At 48.9% G+C, this 22141-nt stretch overlaps 1 protein-coding gene across 1 annotated transcript in view; it reads right to left on the bottom strand.

Annotated features, from left to right (window-relative positions):
- Window positions 1–22141, bottom strand: part of IL20RB (interleukin 20 receptor subunit beta) — a 40781-nt gene that overhangs the window by 2516 nt on the left and 16124 nt on the right. Inside the window, exons 2-6 of the mRNA XM_043494070.1 lie at window positions 16077–16203; window positions 14546–14736; window positions 11376–11500; window positions 5238–5388; window positions 4754–4902 (exon numbers count right to left, since the gene is read on the bottom strand). Of these exons, the coding sequence (XP_043350005.1) occupies window positions 4754–4902; window positions 5238–5388; window positions 11376–11500; window positions 14546–14736; window positions 16077–16203 (743 nt within the window). The remainder of the gene's footprint in view (window positions 1–4753; window positions 4903–5237; window positions 5389–11375; window positions 11501–14545; window positions 14737–16076; window positions 16204–22141) is intronic.

Genomic DNA, 22141 nt, shown 5'->3' with positions numbered 1-22141 from the left:
GGAAGTTCTTCTTCACACAGCGCCCAGTAAACCTGTGGAACTCCTTGCCTGAGGAGGTTGTGAAGGCTAGGACTACAACAGGGTTTAAAAGAGAACTGGATAAATTCATGGAGATTAAGTCCATTCATGGCTATTAGCCAGGATGGGTAAGTAATGGTGTCCCTACCCTCTGTTTGTCAGAGGGTGGAGATGGATGGCAGGAGAGAGATCACTAGATCATTACCTGTTAGGTTCACTCCCTCTGGGGCACCTAGCATTGGCCGCTGTTGGCAGACAGGATAGTGGGCTGAATGGACCTTTGGTCTGACCCAGTATGGCCGTTCTTATGTATGTGTGTCTCTCACTGGTATCTTCACAATTTTAATAATGATTAAATTATGAACTACATAATTCCATTATCATGAATTACAGTATATTAAAATCATTGCAGTCACCTACAAGTTGTCTTCGCTAATGTCCCAGTTTAAACACATTATGTCTCACTGAAGCTTACTGGATGAAAGTGTCAGCAATCTTATTTGCATCTAGTTCCCTGGTATGATCTTGCTGCACGTTAAGGACAGCTACTTTATTAGTGGTGTCTGTCCCATTGATGACTGGAGATAATATTAAAGTCTTCTGGAGAGTGAGCATTCTTCAGTTCAGGACGATACAGGCACAGTGAGAAGTATTCTTATAAACGTGCAGTACTCTGGAAACATAGTGCTTCCAGAATACTGCCAATAACTCCAAGATCTCTTTTTTTGATGGGTAACAACTAATTTAGATCCCAACTATACCTACAAAATGATGGGATTATATTTTGCCATGTGCATTACTTTGCATTTAACAGTGAATTTCATCTGCCATTTTGTTGCCCAGTCACCCAGTTTTGTGAGATCCCTTTGTAACTCTTCGCAGTCTGCTTTGGACTTAACTATCTTGAGTACTTGTGGCACCTTAGAGACTAACAAATTTATTTGAGCATAAGCTTTTGTGAGCTACAGCTCACTTCAGCGGATGCATTTGATGGAAAATACATTGGGGAGATTTATATACACATACAGAGAACATGAAACAATGGATTTTTAACATACACACTGTAAGAAGGAGTGATCACTTAAGATGAGCTATTACCAGTAGGAAGGGGGGCGGGGAAGGAGGAAAACCTTTTGTGGTGATAATCAAGGTGGGCCATTTCCAGCAGTTAACAAGAACGTCTGAGGAACAGTTGGGGGAGAAATAACATGGGGAAATAGTTTTACTTTATGTAAGGACCCATCCACGCCCAGTCTCTATTCAAGCCTAAGTTAATTGTATCCAGTTTGCAAATTAATTCCAATTCAGCAGTCTCTCGTTGGAGTCTGTTTTTGAGGGGTTTTTTTTGTTGAAGGATAGCCACTCTCAGGTCTGTAATCGTGTGACCGGAGAGATTGAAGTGTTCTCGGACTGGTTTTTGAATGTTATAATTCTTGACGTCTGATTTGTGTCCATTGATTCTTTCACATAGAGACTGTCCAGTTTGACCAATGTACATGGCAGAGGGGCATTGCTGGCACATGATGGCATATATCAGATTGGTAGATGCGCAGGTGAACGAGCCTCTGATAGTGTGGCTGATGTGATTAGGCTCTATGATGGTGTCCCCTGAATAGATATGTGGACAGAGTTGGCAACGGGCTTTGTTGCAAGGATAAGTTCCTGGGTTAGTGGTTCTGTTGTATGATGTGTGGTTGCTGGTGAGTATTTGCTTCAGGTTGGGGGGCTGTCTGTAAGCAAGGACTGGTCTGTCTCCCAAGATCTGTGAGAGTGATGGGCCGTCCTTCAGGATAGGTTGTAGATCCTTGATGATGCATTGGAGAGGTTTTAGTTGAGGGCTGAAGGTGATGGCTTGTGGCGTTCTGTTATTTTCTTTGTTGGGCCTGTCCTGTAGTAGGTGACTTCTGGGTACTCTTCTGGCTCGGTCAATCTGTTTCTTCATTTCAACAGGTGGGTACTGTAGTTGTAAGAATGCATGATAGAGATCTTGCAGGTGTTTGTCTCTGTCTGAGGGGTTGGAGCAAATGCGGTTATATTGTAGAGCTTGGCTGTAGACAATGGATCGTGTGGTGTGATCTGGATGAAAGCTAGAGGCATGTAGGTAGGAATAGCCGTCAGTAGGTTTCTGATATAGGATGGTGTTTATGTGACCTTTAGCACCGTAGTGTCCAGGAAGTGGATCTCTTGTGTGGACTGGTCATATTTTCCACTGAAGGCGTCCTATGAAGTGAGCTGTAGCTCACAAAAGCTTATGCTCAAATAAATTTGTTAGTCTCTAAGGTGCCACAAGTACTCCTTTTTTTTGCCAATACAGACTAACACAGCTGCTACTCTGAAACCTATCTTGAGTAGTTTTGTATCATCTGCAAATTTTGCCACCTCACTGTTTAGCTCTTTTTCCAGATCATTTATGAATATGTTGAATAGGACTGGTCCCAATACAGATCCCTGGGGGACACCACTATTTACCTCTCTCCATTCTGAAAACTGACCATTTATTCCTACCCTTTGTTTCCTATCTTTTAACTGGAGTGCCTGGCAATACCTTCAGGATCATCTTAACAATCCTTAACAAAAGGCTTGTCATTAAATTACAGTATCTTAATCACCCTGTCTCTAAGGGCAGAAGCTGGGAGCCACACAGAACATATCACATTCCATACCCAAGCTCTATCCGGGGCTAGGGCCTGCCCTGTGAGCAGACCGCCAGTGCGAAACTTGGGTGGCAATGGGACAGGAACCACTAGGGCTTGTGGATGCTGAGTATCTCCTATTTTTTTCCCGTGGGTACTTGAGCCCCAGAGCACCCACGGAGTCAGAGCTTATGCTGGAATCCAAGAGCTTTGTGCACACTAACAATGATTGTCCCACTGTAACTGCATTGATGTCATTGCACATCACTAAGCGGTATCAGGACATGCGCTACTGTGCTGGTGCAGTCCTGATGCCTTCCGCTGTTTTGAGTCTCCTCACTAGGCAGGCCTAGATAAACAGCCCAAAGCTCTGGCCTGCTCCCAGGCATAGTCAGCGGCCTTCGGCACCCAGCCAGATTCATGGCCCTTGACTCCAAGCCAAGACTCTGCCCACTGTGGATCTAGCAGAAGCTGGGATTGCTGTTGGGGAGCACAGAGCTGGCAGCATCCCCAGCAGTGGGGTCATGCTGTCTGCCATCTCACTAAGGCTCAGTTTACACTGTGGGCACCAGGAACAGCTAACATGCTTGTGAACACCAGTGTCTACTCTGCACGCACACGCTGGCAGAGGCTGCATGGTGTCTGCACACCTGCAGCAAGGGGCCATGCATGTTGTAGGGTTGCCAGGTGTCCAGTTTTCAAGTAGAATGCCTGGTCAAAAAGGGACCCTGGTGCTCCGGTCAGCAGTGCTGACCTGGCCATTAAAAATCTGGTTGGCATTGGGCTGGCAGGCTTCCTACCTGGCTTCACAAGGCTCTCCAGAAGCAGCCAGCATGTCTCTCCACTCCTATATGGACGGACAGCCAGGGGGGCTCTGCACGCTGCTCCTTCCCAGGTGCCAGCTTTGGCGCTCCCACTGATTGGGAACCATGGCCAATGGGAGCTGCAGGGGTGGTGCCTGTAGGCGGAGGCAGCGCGCAGAGCCACCAGGCCATGCTTCTGCCTAGGAGCCGAGGGACATGTCACCACTTCCGGGGAGCTGCCCGAGGTAAGTGCCACCTGGAGCAGAGGTTGAGTCTCATGGAAGGGGTGGGGCAAGGGTGTTTGGTTTTGTATAATTATAAAGTTGGCAAACCTACATGCATGACATCTGCAAACCTGCCCTAGGGGTGCCACACAGTGTGTTTGTTAGCACTCTTTCCAGCCCAATTCACTTCTCTGGTGGGACTCGGCCCAGTGCAGCCCCGCTCTGGTTGCTGCTGGTATTAGTACAGAGCCCTGGGCAGCCAGAAAAAGTACAGGCCAGGGCTATGCTGCCCATGCCTCCAGACAAGGAACCTGCAGCTCATTACTCAGCCATGCAGCAAGGATGGAGGGAAGGGATGAGGCACTCAAATGGGGAGAGACAAAACAGGAGGAGAAAGGGGGCAACCCCAACAGGGGTTTGTGGGGACAGCCACATGGGGCAGGGCAGGAGCTAGGGGATGGCTGGGCTTCTGAGAATGCAGGGTAGGAATAGGTATGCAGGGAAATAGCCTTCTCCTTCACGCTGGAAGGACTGTTTGGCTTTGAAATACTTTCGTACTTCCCTAAATACATAACACTGTTTGCTTCCGCTGCATTGGTCCCTCCACGGCTGTAGCCCTCTGCGTGACACAACAGCAGACTGTGTTCTCCCAGAGGCTGAACCCCTCCCCATTGGCCCAAGCGGGAGGGGAGCATGCTCAGGATGCCTGTCTGTCATCTCACAGCTCGGGGCTCCACTTAGGAAAGCAGAACAGGCCAACATTTCTAATGCAGGGGCCCTATGCTAGCCACCCACGTCCATAGCTAGGGCCTTAAACAAATGGTCTCATTCCGAGAGCTGCTGAGACCCTGCAGTTTGAGTCAGTGCTTGGATGCCCTAAAAACCAGGCCACTTGCTGAGGTGCCTAAATCGAGGTTTAGGCACTTAGCTTCAGGCAGCTGTGTTTGAAAATGTGCCAATCATTCCCCTCTGGATTTCAGCTCCACTTGGAAGAAGCAACAACCACTCACTCACTCAGTCTCTACCTCCCTGGAAATATACAGCATCCCAGAAATAAGGAAGACAAAGAAATTACCAGGGTGTCTGGTAGGACAATGACTGGACAGCAGGAATACTGGAAGATTTGACTCATTTTCCAGGCAAGGAAAGGCAGAGCCAAGACACCTACAACAAATCCCGTGAAGGACACCATGACAGTCATCATCCATGTAGATCTGCCACCTTCTAGAGACAAAGGAAGGAAGAAGGACTTCAGCAGAGAGCCTCTGAGGGCAAGTAACACAATTACAGATCCTGAGAGAAATGCAGGGCCTGTCCTTCTCACTGACCCCAATGGGAGCCATGAGGTTCACAAGAATCAAACACTGCCCTGCCAGTGCAGTGGTGATTCTTTCCCACCCACCCACCCTGCTTGAGGAAACAATTGCAGCAGGCTGTGTGCAGGGCAAGAGACAGCAGGCAGAAGTGAAGAGGAGAGATGCTGGCAGACTGGGCAGCTGCATAGAGAGTCACTGCACCATGCTTCCCTGATACTACTGGTGAGGAAGTCTGGTCATCACCTGGCCCACGAACACACTGCGTTTGGCTGAAGTTGCTGCTCCTGTTGATGGCCTCCACGTAGGTCTGGGCTTTCACACAGTACTCAGCTCCTGCCTCCATGGTGTCCAGATGCACCACAGAGCTGATCCCCTTCACAGTCTTCTTGTGCACCTGCCAGAGGCGATGACAAGCAGGTCAGAGTCCAGAGTCCAGTGAGAGCAGGGGGCTTGCGGGCAGTGATGGCTTGATTGTAGGCTGTAGAGAGAAAGGGCTGGGAGAGTCAGAGAGGAATGGGGAGAAGGGAGTGGGAACTAAGGAACCAAGAGATAGAAAGGGAAAATGGATAGGGAGGTTACCGGGTGGGAAACAGTGCAGCAGAGTAAGACTGGACAGCCACTGGTGTAGAAGGGATGGGATGAAAGGCACTATAAGCCAAGGGCAAACAGAGGCCTGATTGGAGTGAGTGCCTGTGTCAGGAGGTTGCAAAGGCATCTCCACGTACAGGGGGAAGGGAAGGGAGGGGAGGGGAGGCCATGGGGCCTAGAGCCCTAGGCAGGTGATTCTGGGTGCAGAGGAAGGCAGGAAGAACTCTGTGACCCCCATGCTCCTGCTCGAATGCCACGCCCCTCTCCCATCCATTAAATGTGTGCAGTAACTCATTGGCCAGGGCCTGTAGGTGAGAGGAACAAGCTCTCACACAGGGTGAACAAGAGGTACAGGTGAGGGAAGGAATGAATGAGGGCAGGGATAGACTACGAGGGGAGAATGCACAGTGGCAGACGAACCTCTACTCTGCCCTGCACTCTGGACTAAAGTCCCCTCCACTCCAATTTTGGGATCCCCTTACTTTATTTACATCTGAGATGCAGAATTGCAACAGAGGTTAGAGAGACAGTTGTTTCCGCTAAGGGAAGGAGCCTACAACATTCCATTTTCATTTGTGTCCCTCACTTCAGACTTTTGTCACACATTCATCACACTGCTGACAGGCTGAGAGGGAGGCTTAACATATTTGTTTTGCATGGAAATTCATTAGTTTTTCATTTAAAAAAAACCTAAGAATGAATTCCATCATTTGCAACGGTAATGAGCCACTGAATGGGTGTGAACCCACAGCACACTATTACTTAAGCTACAGGAGGGACTCTGCTAACTAATAGCAACAGTGGGTTGTTATCTTCTGTGTGCCAGCCAGTAGAGGAAGCCGTATAAACACACATTTTGCTAGTTGCTTTTAATTCTATGAATATTCCAGATGCAATGTGCATGCTCCCATAAGGCCCTGCTGAGCCTCCTGTGCCATATACATTCAATCTGCACAGAATTACAAACAGGACACAAGAAAATCAGAACCTCCTCCCCATCAAAATACCTTTCTCTAGGGGAAGGTGCATTGGGCTGGGAGCCAGGACATTTTGTGGTCTAGTCACTAACTATTGTTAATATTTCTCTGTAATACACAGACCTTGTTATAAATCCTCACATAGTCTCATTCTAAGAGGAAGACAAATATTAGCCTCCATATGTTTTAGCAAAGCACTAATTAACATGGGGCACAAGCTCGTTTCTGGTAGAGCTGTGAACAGAACCCAGGCTTCTAATATGACAGATGTTTGTCTCAGCCATTTAGCTACACTGTCTCTGAGAATGACTATGCTGAATTATGTGCTTGAGTATTCTGTCTGTAAAATGCAGAACTCCTGCATATGTTAAATGCTGTTTCAGTGAGTTACACATCATCCTCTAGTGGCTGGTCCATAGTGGATATGAGGCTTCTCCTGCTACCAGTTAACATAAGTAATCCTTCAGCTCAAGTAGTACCTATCAGTGCTAATGCTGCATGGCTCACAGCCGGCTCATGTTGCATTTAGGGTATGTGTGCGGGGGGGAGGAGTTTATAATTGAACATAAGATTGTTTTTTTATTATTTTAAACCTATGAAGTTATTTATAAAACATTGTGTCAAAAGAAGATTATTAAGATTGCAAAGTCAGAAGTTAGGAAGTGCCAGACTTAGAGTTGCCCATGCAACTTCAGTCCTGCCCACTTGAGTGAATGCATTATGTTTTATTTACATGGGAAAGTGGCTTTGTTTTAATTTAAATTGGGTTTTTTAAATCAACATCATTAAACTGGTTCAAACTCCCGTGTGGTTGGTTTTATTCCTGTTTAAATCAGGTACATTTGCTTAAATGATTCCTAATTAATTTAAGATAACCTGAAACAAGTCTGATGTAAACCATAGTCAGTACATCCAAACATAGATTTGCAAGGGATTAAATTGGTTTAAAACCCTACTATAGTTAAATGGGTGTAGCTTTGCCATGTAGACAAGGCCACAATCTTCAATATAGTATTTTTTTCCACAGGACCCCTGCATCATTCAATGCACAGGAGGGGCCTGTTCTGGAGACAAATCAGGGATGTGTAGTAAAAGGAGGTTGGGAAGGAGATAGGGAAGTGTTACTGCCATTATACAAGGAACTGGTGAGACCTCATCCAGAATACTGTGCACAGTTCTGACCTCCCATGTTTAAGAAAGATTAATTCAGACTGGAAGAGGTACAGAGAAGGGTTATTAGAATGACCAGAGGAATGGAGAACCTAATTTACAAGAGGAGACTTAAGGATCTTGGCTTGTTTAGCCTAAATGAACAAAGGCTGATTACACTCTATAAATAGAATAGAGGGACACGAATTAAGGCTCAATGTTGGCATAAGAACAAAGGGGTATGAACTGTCCATCAAAAAGTTTAGGCTTGAAATTAAAAGAAGGTTTCCTAGCCATTAGAGGAGTGAAGCTCTGGAACAGCCTTCCAAGGGGAGCAGTGGGGGCCAAAAATGTAACTTGTTTTAAGACTGAGTTTGATAAGTTTACAGAGGGAATGGTATAACGAGGTCACCTACAATGGCATGTGGCCCATCTGCAACTGCTATTAGCAAATATTGCCAGTGGTTAAAGATGGTAGAGGGAGGGTTCCGAATTACTATAGACAGTTCTTTCCCAGGGATCTGTCTGGTGGGTCTTGCCCACACGCTTTGAGTAACTGATCATCATCTTTGGGGTTGGGAAGTAATTTTTCACAGGTCAGATTCACAGAGACCCTCAGGGGTTTTCGCCTTCCTCTGCGCTATGGGGCATGGGTCACTTGCTGGTTTAAACTAGAGTAAAGAGTGGTTTCTCTGTAACTTGAGTCTTTAAACCATGATTTGAGGACTTCAGTAGTTCAGCCAGAGGTTAGGAGTCTATCACAGGAATAGGTTAGTGAGGTTCTGTGGCCTGCAATGGGCAGGAGGCCAGACTAGATCAGTGGTTTTCAAACTGTGGGTTGTGACCCAGTACTGGGTTGCCAAATGTAAGGCACTAGGTCATCGCAGCTCTGGTCTGCACCACTGACCAGGCCGTTAGAAGTCCCATCGGTGGTGCTGCCTGGCTAAGGCAGGCTAGTCCCTGCCTGTTCCGACACCGTGCTGGGCTCCAGAAGTAGCCAGCAGCAGGTCCGGCTCCTAGGCAGGGGGGCCATGAGGCTCTGCACGCTACCCTTGCCCCAAGCACTTGCTCTGCATTCCCATTGGCCGGTTCCCAGCCAATGGGAGCTGGGGGTGTGCAATGCCTGTGGGCGAAAGCCGTACACAGCCATTTGTGCGCCTCCACCTAGGAGCCGGACCTGCTGCTGGCTGTTTCCAGGGCGCAGCGTGGTCCGCAGTGCCAGGACAGGCGGGAAGCCTGCCTCTGCACCCCTGCCTCTGTACTGCTGACCAGGAGCTGCTGGAGGTAAGCCCATGCCCCAGCCCTGCGCCTCAATCCCCTGCCCCAGCCCTGAGCCCCCCTCAAACCTGGAGCCCCTTCCTGCACCCCAAACCTCTCATCCCTGACTCCAGCCCAGAGCCCTCACTGCCTCCCACACTCCAACCTACTGCCCCAGCCCTGAACCCCCTCCCACACCCTGAACCCCTCATTTCTGGCCCCGCAGCCTTCACCCCAACCTTCTGCCCCAGCCCAGAGCCCCTCCCACACCCTAAACCCCTCATCCCCAGCTCCACTGGGTTATGGGCATTAACAATTTTCTTCAACTGAGTTGCCAGAAAAAAAGTTTGAAAACCACTGGACTAGATGATCATAATGGTCCCTTCTGGCCTTAAAGTCTGCGTCTAAGTGGGCGTGTTTCCAGTGGGGTCCTGCAGGGATCAGTCCTTGGCCCTACACTAGCCAACATTTTTATCAGTGACCTGGAAGAAAAAGTCATCACTGATGAAGTTTGCAGATGAGACAAAAATTGGCAGAGTGGTAAATAATGATGAGGACAGGTCACTAATTCAGAGCAATCTGGATCTCTTGGTAAGCTAGATGCAAGAAAACAATATCTGTTTTAACACAGCTAAATGTAAATGTATACATCTAGGAACACAGAATGTTGGCCATAGGTACAGGATGGAGGGGACTCTACCCTGGAAAGCAGTGTCTCTGAAAGAGATTTGAGGGTGATTTTGGGTAGTCAGCTGAATATGAGCTCCCAGTGTGACACTGTGGCCAAAAGAGCTAATGCGATCCTGAGATGCATGAACAGGGGAGTCTCGAGTAGAAGTAGAGGTTATTTTACTTTTGTTTGGCTCTGGCATGACTGCTGCTGGAATACTGCATCCATCAATGGCATCCACAATTCAAGAAGGATGTTGATAAATTGAAGAGTATTCAGAAAAGAGCCAAGAGAATGTTTAGAAGATTAGAAAAAATGTCTTTTAGTGATAGACTCAAGCAGCTCAATCTATTTAGTTTAAAGAGAAGATTAAGGAATGACTTGAAAGAGTTAAAATATCTACTTGGGAACAAATAGTTAATAATGGGCCCTTCAATCTAGCAGAGAAAAATATAATACAACCCAATGGCTGGAGGAAGATGAAGCTAGACAAATTAGGACTGGGGAAAAAGGCGTAAGTTTGATAGTGAGGGTAATTAACTATTGGAACAACTTACCAAGGGTCTTGGTGGATTCTCCATCACTGACCATTTTCAAATCAGGTTTAGATGTTTTTCTAAAAAGACCTGCTCTAGGAATTATTTTGGGGCAGTTCTCTGGCCTGTGTTATGCAGGAGGTCAGACTAGATGAAAACAATGTCCTTTCTGGCCTTGGAATCTACGAACCACAGCCTGCCCAGGCCAGGGGCAGGTCAATCAGACCTGGCAGAAGGGCAGACATCTTGACTTTGTGATTATTTTAATTGTAATGGTGCAATGTGCTTAAACATAGAGACTTGCTCTGCGACTTCCTGCATAAGAAGTGAAACACAAATTGGCAGCTGCCTTGGACAGGGACTTCCTTTCCATTACATTACTGCATACACAACAATAAGCTTATGATCGTAGCTGCTACATCAGAGGTGGGCAAAGTACGGCCCGCGGGACCGTCCTGCCCGGTCCTTGAGCTCCTGAAACTGAACCGGTGCTTTGTGCTGCCCCGTGGCATGGCTGGCTCCAGCCAGGCAGTACGGCTGCCTGTCCTGGTGCTCTGGGCAATGCGGCTGTAGTACCACCAGCCACCGGTGCTCCAGGCTGCGCGGTAAGGGGGCAGGTAGCAGGGGTGGTTAGATAGAGGGCAGGGGAGGGGTGGTGGTCAGGGCGGTCAGAGGGTGGGGAACGGGGGTTGAATGGGGGCAGTCAGGAAGGAGAGGGCAGTCAGGGGGTTGAATGGGGGCAGTCAGGCTGGGGCAGCAGGGGGCAGGGGTTCCGGGGCCAGTCAGGGGACAGGGAGAAGGGGTGGTTGGATGGGGCAGGGATCCCAGGGGGACAGTCAGGAATGAGATAAAGGATAGGATGGGGCAGTGGAGGGCAGTCAGGGAGCAGGGGGGGATGGATGGGGCAGGAGTCCCAGGGGGGCCGTCGGGGGTAAGAAGCGGGGGGGGGGTCAGATAGGGGGCAGGAGCCAGGCCACGTCTGGCTGTTTGGGGAGGCACAGCCTCCCCTAACTGGCCCTCCATACAATTTCAGAAATACGATGTGGCCCTCAGGCCAAAAAGTTTGCCCGCCCCAGTGCTACATGCTATAGCAGGGGACTAGAGAGGGCAGAAGGATGCTGTGCTCAGAAAAATATCCCATGCACTTTCATTCTAAGCCATGCAGTGTTCTCCATTCTCACCTGAGAGCAAGGGCAAAACTCACCCAACTTTCCTGGCCCTTCCTCCAATAGAATATGTGGAATTGAAAGGCTGGTCCCAGGTCTTCCAGCTTCCCCAGTAAGTGATACCCGTCTGCAGAGATTTCCATTATGGGTGGGGTGAGGAAAGCTGTCAAACACAGAAGCAGCACTATTACCACCACAAAAGCAACCCTGAAACCCCCTTTCCCAGACTGGGAGAGAGGCAGGAAATGTTCCCTTTTGTGACTCCCCTTGAGCTGTATTGGCAGCCAATTGCTTCATTGAGGCAGTTTCCCTTGATCTTCCTCCCTCTCTACCCTGCTTTGTTTCTAGAGATAGTAGCAGCCCCTTGGGCCAGGGTGGATTTTATTCTATTAGGTTGAGGTATTTAGCAATAGCTGAGTTGCACAAACTTGAATAGTTTTCTGAGGGCGGGGGCTGTTTTGTTTGAAGGCCCCATCCAAACAATAACAGAACAAGGTAGGGCAGAGGGTGCTGAGAAACCAGACCAGACCGGTTCTTTGGGGCAAGGGGTGCTAACTCCCTCCAAAGGCCCAGAACACATGCTTTGAAACTCCTTTCTCTGACATTGGTTTCTATTTGCCTGATTTTCCAAAATGCTGAACCCTGTAGGCCCCATTAAGGAGTGGGGATTGTGGGTGGAAATCAGTCAGTTTCCTGCATACTGTAGGTGATTTTTATTCTTGCAGTGTTGTGTGTAATACTGCTGTAAATGATTCTTGTTGCATGGCTATTGTGATAATCAAGGCTTGCTACAGTTCTGGAATTAAGCCTTCCATGTTTGCAGTATTATAAGGACAAAGTTTGGACTCACTACTACTAAATACTGAAACATACACGTATTTAAGTTACAGCGAGGGTTGCTAAGTGTAGTATCAGGGCAGTGCAGAGATGACCTTTGAGTCTCCTTTGCACACAACACAGGGTGCAAGTTGCAGGGAATGTGTGTTTGGCCATAGCTGAGAATCTGGCCCAACGTCCCTTCCCCACAACAGGAAGGATAACATCCCTCTGGCCAAATACATGTAGAGAAAGGCACTTGTTGGAATTTGTTCCCACGCTCATTGCCATGCCAGCACAGCAGTGTTCAGACACAGCAATGTGCACAGGATGCAATCAGTTCACATGTGCAAGGAGTTCTCCATAACTGGAAAGGCTGGAGAATCACTTTTCTTTAAAATGAAAGATGAGAATCTGAGGAACAAGATGCTGCCGCAAAAGTGTGTGACCTAGACCAGGTGTGACCTGGTCCAATTGGAGCCCAGGCCTGAAGTGAGCCACCAGTAATTTCTGGTGGTGTGTTAATATTAATAAATAAGTTGAGGGTGAAATTCAATAAGGACAAATGCAAAGTACTACACCATAACAAGGGCCACTAACCTCTCGTGAGCACCTCCTGTTGGCTGGGTGTGAAGCTGCATTCTTCCTCTGCTCACAGTGCCTGTCAGCAACTACTCTCCAGCTAAGCCACATATAGTCTAAATGTATGAAGGAACCCCTGCTGGTGTAACAGTCCAACAAATGGCTCTGAGGGCTTCAGCCCTGTCTCTGGGCCTTTTTAAACTCTAGCCCCTTTCTCGGGCTCCAAAAGGAAACTTGTGCTCTTCTCAGGGCTTTGGCCACTTCACCAGTGGAGAGAGCCAGTCCTGCCCACTACTCCGGGTCTCAACCAGAGACCTTATAAGTAGCAGCCACATGCAGTTTTCTTTACTAGTGGCTACTGCTATATTCCCTGGGCCACTTCCCACTCTGTCCCATCACCTTCTTGGGTTCTCTGTCTGAGCAGGGTCTCTCCCAGGCCTCCTTGCCTAAAGAACTTGTAACAGTCTCTGCCCCCTTTTTGTCAGGGTTCTTTCTCCCAGGCCACTGTGCCTGGAGAGCTTACAGTCCTATCCCTGCTGGAGCAGGGTTTTTCCCCAGTCTCTTTGCCTATGGCGTCTCACAGCCTTCCACTCCTTCATCCTTCTGATCCCCACCAGTAACTGACCTGCTCAGCCCCTGAAGCGCTTTTTAACTGAGCCTACTGGGCTCTGATTGGCTGCTTCCCTGCAGCCTCTCTAGGCAGGCCTGGAGAACCCACCTTCACTGCTCCTTTCCTGGGGCAGGGTGGGGTAGGATCGCAAGGCCTCCAGCATGGTACACCCCGTCACATACACATAGGGAGGAATCATCAATTGCACAAGTACAAAATAGGAAATGACTGCCTAGGAAGGAGTATTGCAAAGAAGAATCAGGGATTACAGTGGATCACAAACTAAACATGCACCAACAATGTAATACTTTTGCAAATAAAACGGACATCATTATGGGATGTATTAGCAGGGCTGTTGTAAAAAAAAACATAAGTAATTCTTCCACTCTACTCAGCATCAATAAGGCCTCAGGTGGAGTACTGTGTCTAGTTCTGGACACCGCACTTGGGGAAAGATGTGGACAAATTGCAGGAAGTCCAGAGGGGAGCAAAAAACAACCTTCCCCCACCCCACCCCCCAAAAAAGATTAAAGGTTTAGAAAACATGATCTACAAGGAAAGATTGAAAAAATTGGGTTTGGGTAGTCTGGAGAAGAGAAGACTGAAGGTGGACATGATAACAATCAAGTATGTAAAAGGTTGTTATAAAGAGGAGGGTGATAATCTGTTCTCCTTAACCACTGAGAACAGGACAAGTAGTAATGGATGAAAATAGCAGCAAGGGAGATTTAGGTTGGACATTAGGTAAAATTTCCTGACTGTAAGAGTTTTTAAGAACAGGTTTGACAAACACCTGTCAGAGATGGTCTAGATAACACTTAGTCCTGTATCAGTGAAGGGGACAGGACAAGATGATCTATCGAGATCCCGTCCAGTCATACATTTCTATTATTCTGAGATTGTTATTACTTTTTAAGGAATTTAATTTGAAAATAACATTTATTGACAAACTGATTTTAAGAATTAAAAAGGAATTTAAGTGATCACTAGTAAACAAAAAGTATCTATTTTGTTATGTATGAGTAATGAGATATTAATACGCAAATACTAACAGAACTGCAACTTATTTACTCCCTGTACTTACAGTGTGAATTGATCTGCTGTTTCAATGTCAATGAAAATATTTTTTTTTAAATGAACGCGTTTTATATTGGTGGTGGTGGTGGTGATGTGACTGTCAGGAGGAGGCAGAGAGCTTACTTGTTATGCGATTGAAGAGAACTTTTAGTGTGCTCCACTTTGAAACCTGAGAACCTAGGTTTGCCCTCACGCGTAGGTTATAGGGCACGGTGGCAGAGATGTCCTCTGTGACGTTGCACTGAGTCACAATGATGAGCGAACATTCACTGATGGGTATCCAGATCTCGTTGGCATAATCTCTTTCATACTCCCTGGGGAAAGCAAAGAAAAGCACACAGGCAATACAGGATAAAATAACACACCTCTATCCTCACCCCTTAACCATCCCATATCCTCCAAGGACTCTACCCAGAATCATCTGGGTACTACTCCAGATTTTTCTTCTTTGTTACCAGAAGCACATGAAGGGTGACATCCACCATTTGCAGAGGGAGAGCATACAGCCACAAGCACAAGGCACATTTTAGAACTTAAGTGGAGTTTAAATGGCTCGCAGGCCATGTGTTGGGCTCTGCTCAGGGGGAATTTCACCCTGGGGGACATGTCTAAGCTTGAATTTTTAGTCATGTTTTAATTTACATGATTACAAATTCTACTGCACACAGGACACTAATGGACCGCTTGATAATTGCCGAAGATGAATCACTTGATGATTGCCCGGTTCTGTTCATTCTCTCTGAAGCACCTGGCACTGTAGGAAGACAGGATACTGGGCTAGATGGACATCGGTCTTACCCACTATCACCACTCTTATGTTCTGATGTTTGTAGCTAGTCATGCAGCTTAGGGTTAAAAACACAACTAGGAACAAATGTTTGTGCCTTGTCTACAATAGAATTCACAATTTTACAAATTAATATTTGTTAAACTAAAAATTCACATGCAGACAAACTCAGATAGAATCAGATGTCCAACCCTCCTACCACACAACCTGAGACTGTTTGCCATCAGAGGGGACCCCTGGGGCTGGCATAATGGGAGTGGATGGAAGCCCTATGGGTGCATCTCAGCCTCCCTTATTCTTCAGTGTATCTGTGAGAGAGACATGTGAAGCTGTTTGAGAAAACCCCTCCTTGGAGTGAATGAGAAAGTTGGAGTGAATGAACTCAGTGATGCAGCCGCAGTGACGTTGCAGATATTTTTAGCATTACAGTTTCTTTTTAGCAAGGTGACTGAATATTCTACTGACTTTGTTTCTTCAGAACCCTCCTATATATTTTCCAAAATAATCTACCAGAGGGGAAAAAGTTCACTTGTATGTTTCTCTGTTCCCCCTCTTTGTCTGTTGCTTGCCTTCCTAGCTTGTGAGCTCTTTGGGGCAGAGATTTTGTCTCCATAGGGGTGTAGAAAGCACCTAGCCCATAGTGGGCACTGCTGTGATCCAAATAACACACAATTAATGATAAAGACCTGGGCTGCAGGCAGGCTCCGCGTGAGGCCAATGACATTTTCCCACTTCTGCATTATTACTGATGGGACTGTCACATTTATCCCGCATCAGTGTGCATAGACCTATGTATGCCATGTGCAGGGGATGCAGAGCTTTTGTCCAACTAGCATCCAGAGAGGGGAGAAAAAACAGGCGAGTTACCCCTGAAACTCAACAGAGTATCTCACAGTTTCTCCAGGGACCGTCACTGGACTCCAGGTCAGGAAGTGCTTCATGTTGGTGGACAGGATAGAGATATTCTGAGGGGCTGGCAGCAGGGCTTCTTCATCTAGGATTCCACCAAAGAGAGAGAAAAAGCTAGTTGTGACCATTTGCTAAATGAATATCACAGTTTGGAAGGACATGCTTCAATGATGAAGCTTCACGACGTGCTTCATCATTTCACTTCACTCGAGCTCTGAAGGACTTTAAAAATTAGCATATAGGTTGAAATTATAATTGAAGATAGAATGATAAAGCACCTAGCTGTTTGTAATACGACAGGGACTCAGACCCAGGGCCGGTGCAAGGATGTTTTGCGCCCTAGGCGAAACTGTCACCTTGCACCCCACTCCGTCCTGAAGCGCCCCCCTGCGGCAGCTCCCTGCTGCCCCCCCTCTGCCCTGAAGCGCCCCCCAGCAGCTCCCCGCCGCCCCCTCACGCCCTGAAGCGCCCCCCCACGGCAGCTCCCCGCCGCCCCCCCTCTGCCCTGAAGCGCCCCCCCCGCGGCAGCTCCCCTCCGCCCTGAGGTGCCCCCCCTGCGGCAGCTCCCCACGCCCCCTCCTCCCTCAGGGATCTGTGAGTTAACTCCCCTCGGCCCAGGGAGCCATGCGGCAACTCCCCGCCCCAGCTCACCTCTGCTCCACCTCCTCCCCGAGCACGCCACCGCCACTTCTCCCACCTCCCAGGCTTGCGGCGCCAATCAACTGTTTGGCACGCAAGCCTGGGAGGGAGAGAAGCAGAGCGGGGCGGCGCACTCAAAGGAAGAGGCAGAGCAGAGGTGAGCTGGGGCGGGGAGCGGTTCCCCTGTGCACCACCCCCGTTACTTGCTGCAGGCGGCCCTCCCTGTGCCCCTCTGCCCCAGCTCACCTCCGCTCCACCGCCTCCCCGGAGCGCACTTTTGGTCGCCCCCAATCACTTGGCACCCTAGGCGACCGCCTAGTTTGCCTAGTGGTTGCAACGGTCCTACTCAGACCACCATGACCTGTGTAAAGGAAAATCGTGCCTCTCCACTGCATTAGAGTTGTTTGAAGAGGTCAATAAAATAGTGGTTAAAACTGGACCTTTTAGAAAGGCATCCAATCTAGGATGAGCAACTCTGAGTGATGGAGAACCCATCACATCCCTCGGTAAGTTGCTCCAATGGTTAATTCCTCTTGCTGCCTTATTTCCAGTCTGAATTTGTTTGGCTTCAGCTTCCAGCCATTGGGTCTTGTCCTGCCTTTTTCTGCTAGATTAAAGCTCTCTAGTATCAGATATCTTCCCCTTAATCATCTCTTGGATAAACTTAATAGGCAAAGCCTCTCACTGGGAGGTAGGTTTTCCAAACTTCGGATGAGTACTATAGCTCTTTTCTGAACCCCTTCTAATTTTTCAAATGCGGACACGGGACCTGCATGCAGTATTCCAGGCATAGTCCCATGTGTGCCATATAAAGGGGTCTTACTATTGTCTCACCACCCCCTCATAGCATGAGTTGGCAGTTCAGCAGCTCTGCCCCACTGTCCTCCTCTGGATGTCAGGGATCACAGGCGCCAACTTTCGTTGGCGCTGGTGGGTGCTTGCGACCTGCCCCCACTCCACCCCTCCCTGCCCCTATTTGATCCCTCCCCATATCCCTGCCTTGGCCCCGCCTCCTCCCCCAAGCGCCGCATTACCCCTCCTCCCCCCTCCCTCCCAGGCTTGCCACATGAAACAGCTGTTTCGTGGCGCAAGCGCTGGGAGGGATGGGGGAGAAGCAGGACCCAGCGGTGCGCTCAGAGGCAGAGGCGGAGCAGGGGTGGGGAGCTACCAGTGGGTGCACCCAATTTTTCCCTGTGTGTGCTCCAGCCCCAGAGCACACACGGAGTCAGCGCCTATGTCAGGGTTGTGGAATGATGATGACTTGGCCCTCTGGCCAGCTCACATTATAGGTCCTCCCCTTCCAGGTGTTGATTGCCAGGATCCATGGACTAGAATTCTGAGAGCCTGGGTTAGCTGATATTTCCACAGTGCCACCATATAGCCCTGCAACCAGGGAGCACTGTGGGGAGTAGGTGCTGTAGGACATATTGCCCAAGGGATCCAGAGTGACGACAGTACCGTGAGGTCCTCTGATTGGCCAAGCATCCGATTTAACCCTCCAGGGTGGCCCAGGAACTTGTGGGCAATCACAGACTTCTGGTCTGCTGCAATGCCAGACCTCACCTTGTATCCTGATCTCTGGTCTCTGATCCCAGCCTGACTCTTGCCTCCTGACTCCACCCTGGTATTACCTCTGATCTTGGGTCTTCAACTATGGCCTGACTCTGACCCTGATTCCTGCCTCTTGATTCCAACCTGGTACTTCCTCTCATCTCTGGTCTCTGACCCCAGCCTGAGTCTGACCCTGACTTTTGCAAACTAACAGTGTGAACCAAAGGCTATGAACCAGAGTTAGGCCTGGCCTTGGCAGAATACTAACACACCAGGTATTGGCTAATCAAGTAAGCACATGCCTGACCGGTGAGGATGGTACAACAACACCTAGAATTCTCAAGTTATCATATAAACAAATTCCTAAGAGGTAGCACAGGAACACACTGATTCCTCATAAGATAAGGAGGGGAATAACAGGATAATGGATGAGGATGTTTTGTTGTGTGTATCAATGTATAAAAGGAGAAGTCATTGGAGGGGCATCTTTGTATCGAGGAAACAGTATTCTGTTATGCTGACTGAGCCTTTAACTTGTCACGGGTGTACATGTGTTAGTGTCCGCGTAACTCATTGGACAGGGCACTTGTACCGTGCTTTGCGGACAATAAACCTGGCTGAGGCCTTCACCAACAAACTGAGCCTGTGGTCTTTCTTTCTGAATAAGATCAGGGTCTGCTGAATCAACATGCTGCACTCTCTGTGAGAGCAGCTAACACTGGAGCTCGAAGAACAGCAGCATTAACAACTGTGCAGCATCAGCAATGCTCTGTAACACTAACAAAAGAACCCAGCTCTAGTGATTCCTCCAACCCCTGTTCACCAACTACTGTAGCTGTGACCACTAGGCCAGCCTGCCTATGGCTCGGTCTCTTTCACTGATGTCCCAAATAAAGAAGGTCTGTCAGAATACTGTCAATCAACACATCTTCCACCTGCCTTGGGCTTCTCTTTTGCCTTATTCTTCTTCCAAAGCGGTGGCTTGCAGGGCTTCCCCCTGGAGCTTCTCACCAGAACTTCTGCATACCTCAGACTTGAGTATTTGGTCCATCTCCAGTTCTCTGCTCTTCTACTGAGCCAAAGGGCTACTTCCCTGGCCTTTCCCCTTTCCCATGGCTCACCTCAGGAGCTAGTTGCACTCATTGGCTTTCCCACAGTTCTCCCTCTGCCTGGCTTCTAGCAGACCCTTCCCACAGAGAGGGCATTCCAGACCACCTCACTCCTGGGCCGCCTCCTCCTCCCACCTGAGTCTGACACATCCTCCAGGTATAATAAGGAGGGGAGAGCAAACAGACCTCTCAGGCTCTAGTTAACCTCTTCTCAGTTGATGCGGGGTTTATATATACACCATCATGACAAGTGGTAACACCATCTCCCTGCTCCTAACCAATAATCCCCTGTTTATTTATCCAAAGATTATTTTAGGTCTCTTTGCCATCACATCATGGGAGATCATGTTCAGACAGATTCCACCAGGACCCCTGATCCTTTTAAGAGTCTCTGCTTTCTAGGGTACAGTCCCCTGTCCAGTCCTGTGACCTATATTTTTGGGTCCTAGACATATGACCTCGCATATAACTGTATTAAAACATGTTATTCAAGTGAGCCCATTTTACCATGCCATCTAGATTGTACTGTATAACTGATCTGTCCCCTTCATTATTTGCCACTCCACCATCTTTTGTGTGATCTGCAAACTTCACCAATAATGATTTTATATCTCCTCCCAGATCAGTGATAATCATATTGAATACCATAGAGCCAAGAACAGATTCTTATAGAACTTCACTGCCCCTATTTGTTGATAACTCCCCTTTACATTACTTTTGGGGGCCTGTTAGTTGGACACTTTAATCTATTTAACATGGGCTACCTTGATTTTGATCAGTGATAATATTTTAATCAAGATGTCATGTGGTACTAAGTCAAACATCTTACATAGGTAGGTCTAGTTATATCATGTGTGACAAAGCTCTGTCCTTGCCTCCATGGGTCCCGAGTTTCCTGGCGGATTTCACTAGCCTCAGAGGCTCACTGAGACCCTCCACGTAACCTTTCTCTCTCTAGAGAGAAGGGTCACAGTCTACTGAGCCATTTTCATCATAAACCAGCGAGGGAGGTGAGGAGAAGTTATCCTTCCTTGCACAGTCTCTGTTGTCTCCCAGTCTCAGTGATTAATCAGGGCTAAAGAGGGGTGGGGGGATCCCGGGCCCACCCTCTACTCCGGGCTCCAGCCCAGGGACCCTAATAGTATCAGCTATGGTAGCTGACCTTTTAGAAACATGACATGTACAATTCCCTGGGCTACTTCCCCCACAGCAGCCCTCACTTCCTCAAGCTCCACTTCACCCTTACCTCAGGGCCTCCTTCCTTGTGCCTGATATGGTGTGTACTACTCAGCCTCTCCAACAGCACAACTTCTTCCCACAGCTCCTGACATGCACCCCCACCTGACTGACTGGGAGGCTTTTAACTAGTTTCAGCCAGCCCCTGATTGGCTTCAGGTGTCCCAATAAACCTAGCTTTCTCCCTGCCTTCTGGAAAGTTTTTAATTGGCCCCAGGTGTCTTAATTGACCTGGAGCAGCTTCCATTTCACTTAACCTGGTACCAGGGATTTGTTTAGCCTGGAGCTAATATATCTATCTCCCACTACTTTTCTATAGGTCACGCCACTCCCGGTTGGACCGCATTTATTTATCACGCTTTCATCTTTCACGAGTCCACTCCTCCAGCATCCGGCTGGCCCCATTTTCTGACCATCATATAGCCACCGTGACAGCCTCCCTTTGCGCGGAGAGGCCGGGGCCGGCCTATTGGTATTTTAACAACAGCTTGCTGGAGGATGCGGGCTTTGTGGCGTCCTTCTGGGAGTTCTGGCTGGCCTGGCGAGGGCAGCGGCGTGCCTTTCCCTCAGCACGGCGGTGGTGGGACCTAGGGAAGGTGCGCGCCCGTTTCTTCTGCCATGACTACACCCGGGGCGCCAGCCGACGGAGGGATGCGGCGATAGAGCAGTTGGAACAGGAGGTCTTAGAGCTGGAGAGGTGTCTGGCCGCCAGCCCCAAGGATCCACCCCTCTGCGGAGCGTGCCGGGAGAAGCGGGAGGAGCTCCGGACCCTCGAGGACCATCAGGCCCGGGGTGCCTTTGTTCAATCCCGCATCCGTCTCCTTCAGGAGATGGATCGCAGCTCCCGCTTCTTCTACGCCCTGGAGAAAAAGAGGGGGGCTAAAAAACATGTCATCTGCCTACTGGCAGAAGATGGCACCCCCCTCACGGATCCGGTGGAGATGTGTGGGAGGGCGAGAGCCTTCTACGCAAGCCTTTTCTCCCCGGATCTGACCAATCCTAACGCTTGCAGAGTGCTTTGGGAGGAGCTCCCGACGGTCAGCGCAGGCGACCGAGACCGGCTCGAGCTGCCGCTCACTCTGGCCGAGTTCTCGGAAGCCCTCCGTCACATGCCCACCAATAAATCTCCGGGCATGGACGGGCTGACCATGGAGTTCTTCTGCGTGTTCTGGGACGTCCTGGGCCCAGACCTAGTCACCGTCTGGGCCGAGTCCTTGCAGAGCGGAGTCCTCCCTCTTTCGAGCAGGCGAGCCGTGTTCGCCTTATTGCCGAAGAAGGGGGACCTCCGCGATTTACGAAATCGGCGTCCCGTCTCGCTCCTCAACACACACTACAAAGTCATGGCAAAAGCAATCTCACTGCAGCTAGGGTCCGTGCTGGCAGACGTGGTCCACCCAGACCAGACCTACACCGTCCCGGGCCGCAGCATCTTCGACAACCTATATCTGGTCCGGGAACTTTTGGAACTTGGGTGTAGGGATGGTCTGT

Source organism: Dermochelys coriacea, chromosome 10 (assembly GCF_009764565.3).
Source record: "Dermochelys coriacea isolate rDerCor1 chromosome 10, rDerCor1.pri.v4, whole genome shotgun sequence".
NCBI lineage: Eukaryota > Metazoa > Chordata > Testudines > Dermochelyidae > Dermochelys > Dermochelys coriacea.
This window is presented reverse-complemented; position numbering and strand designations above follow the sequence as displayed.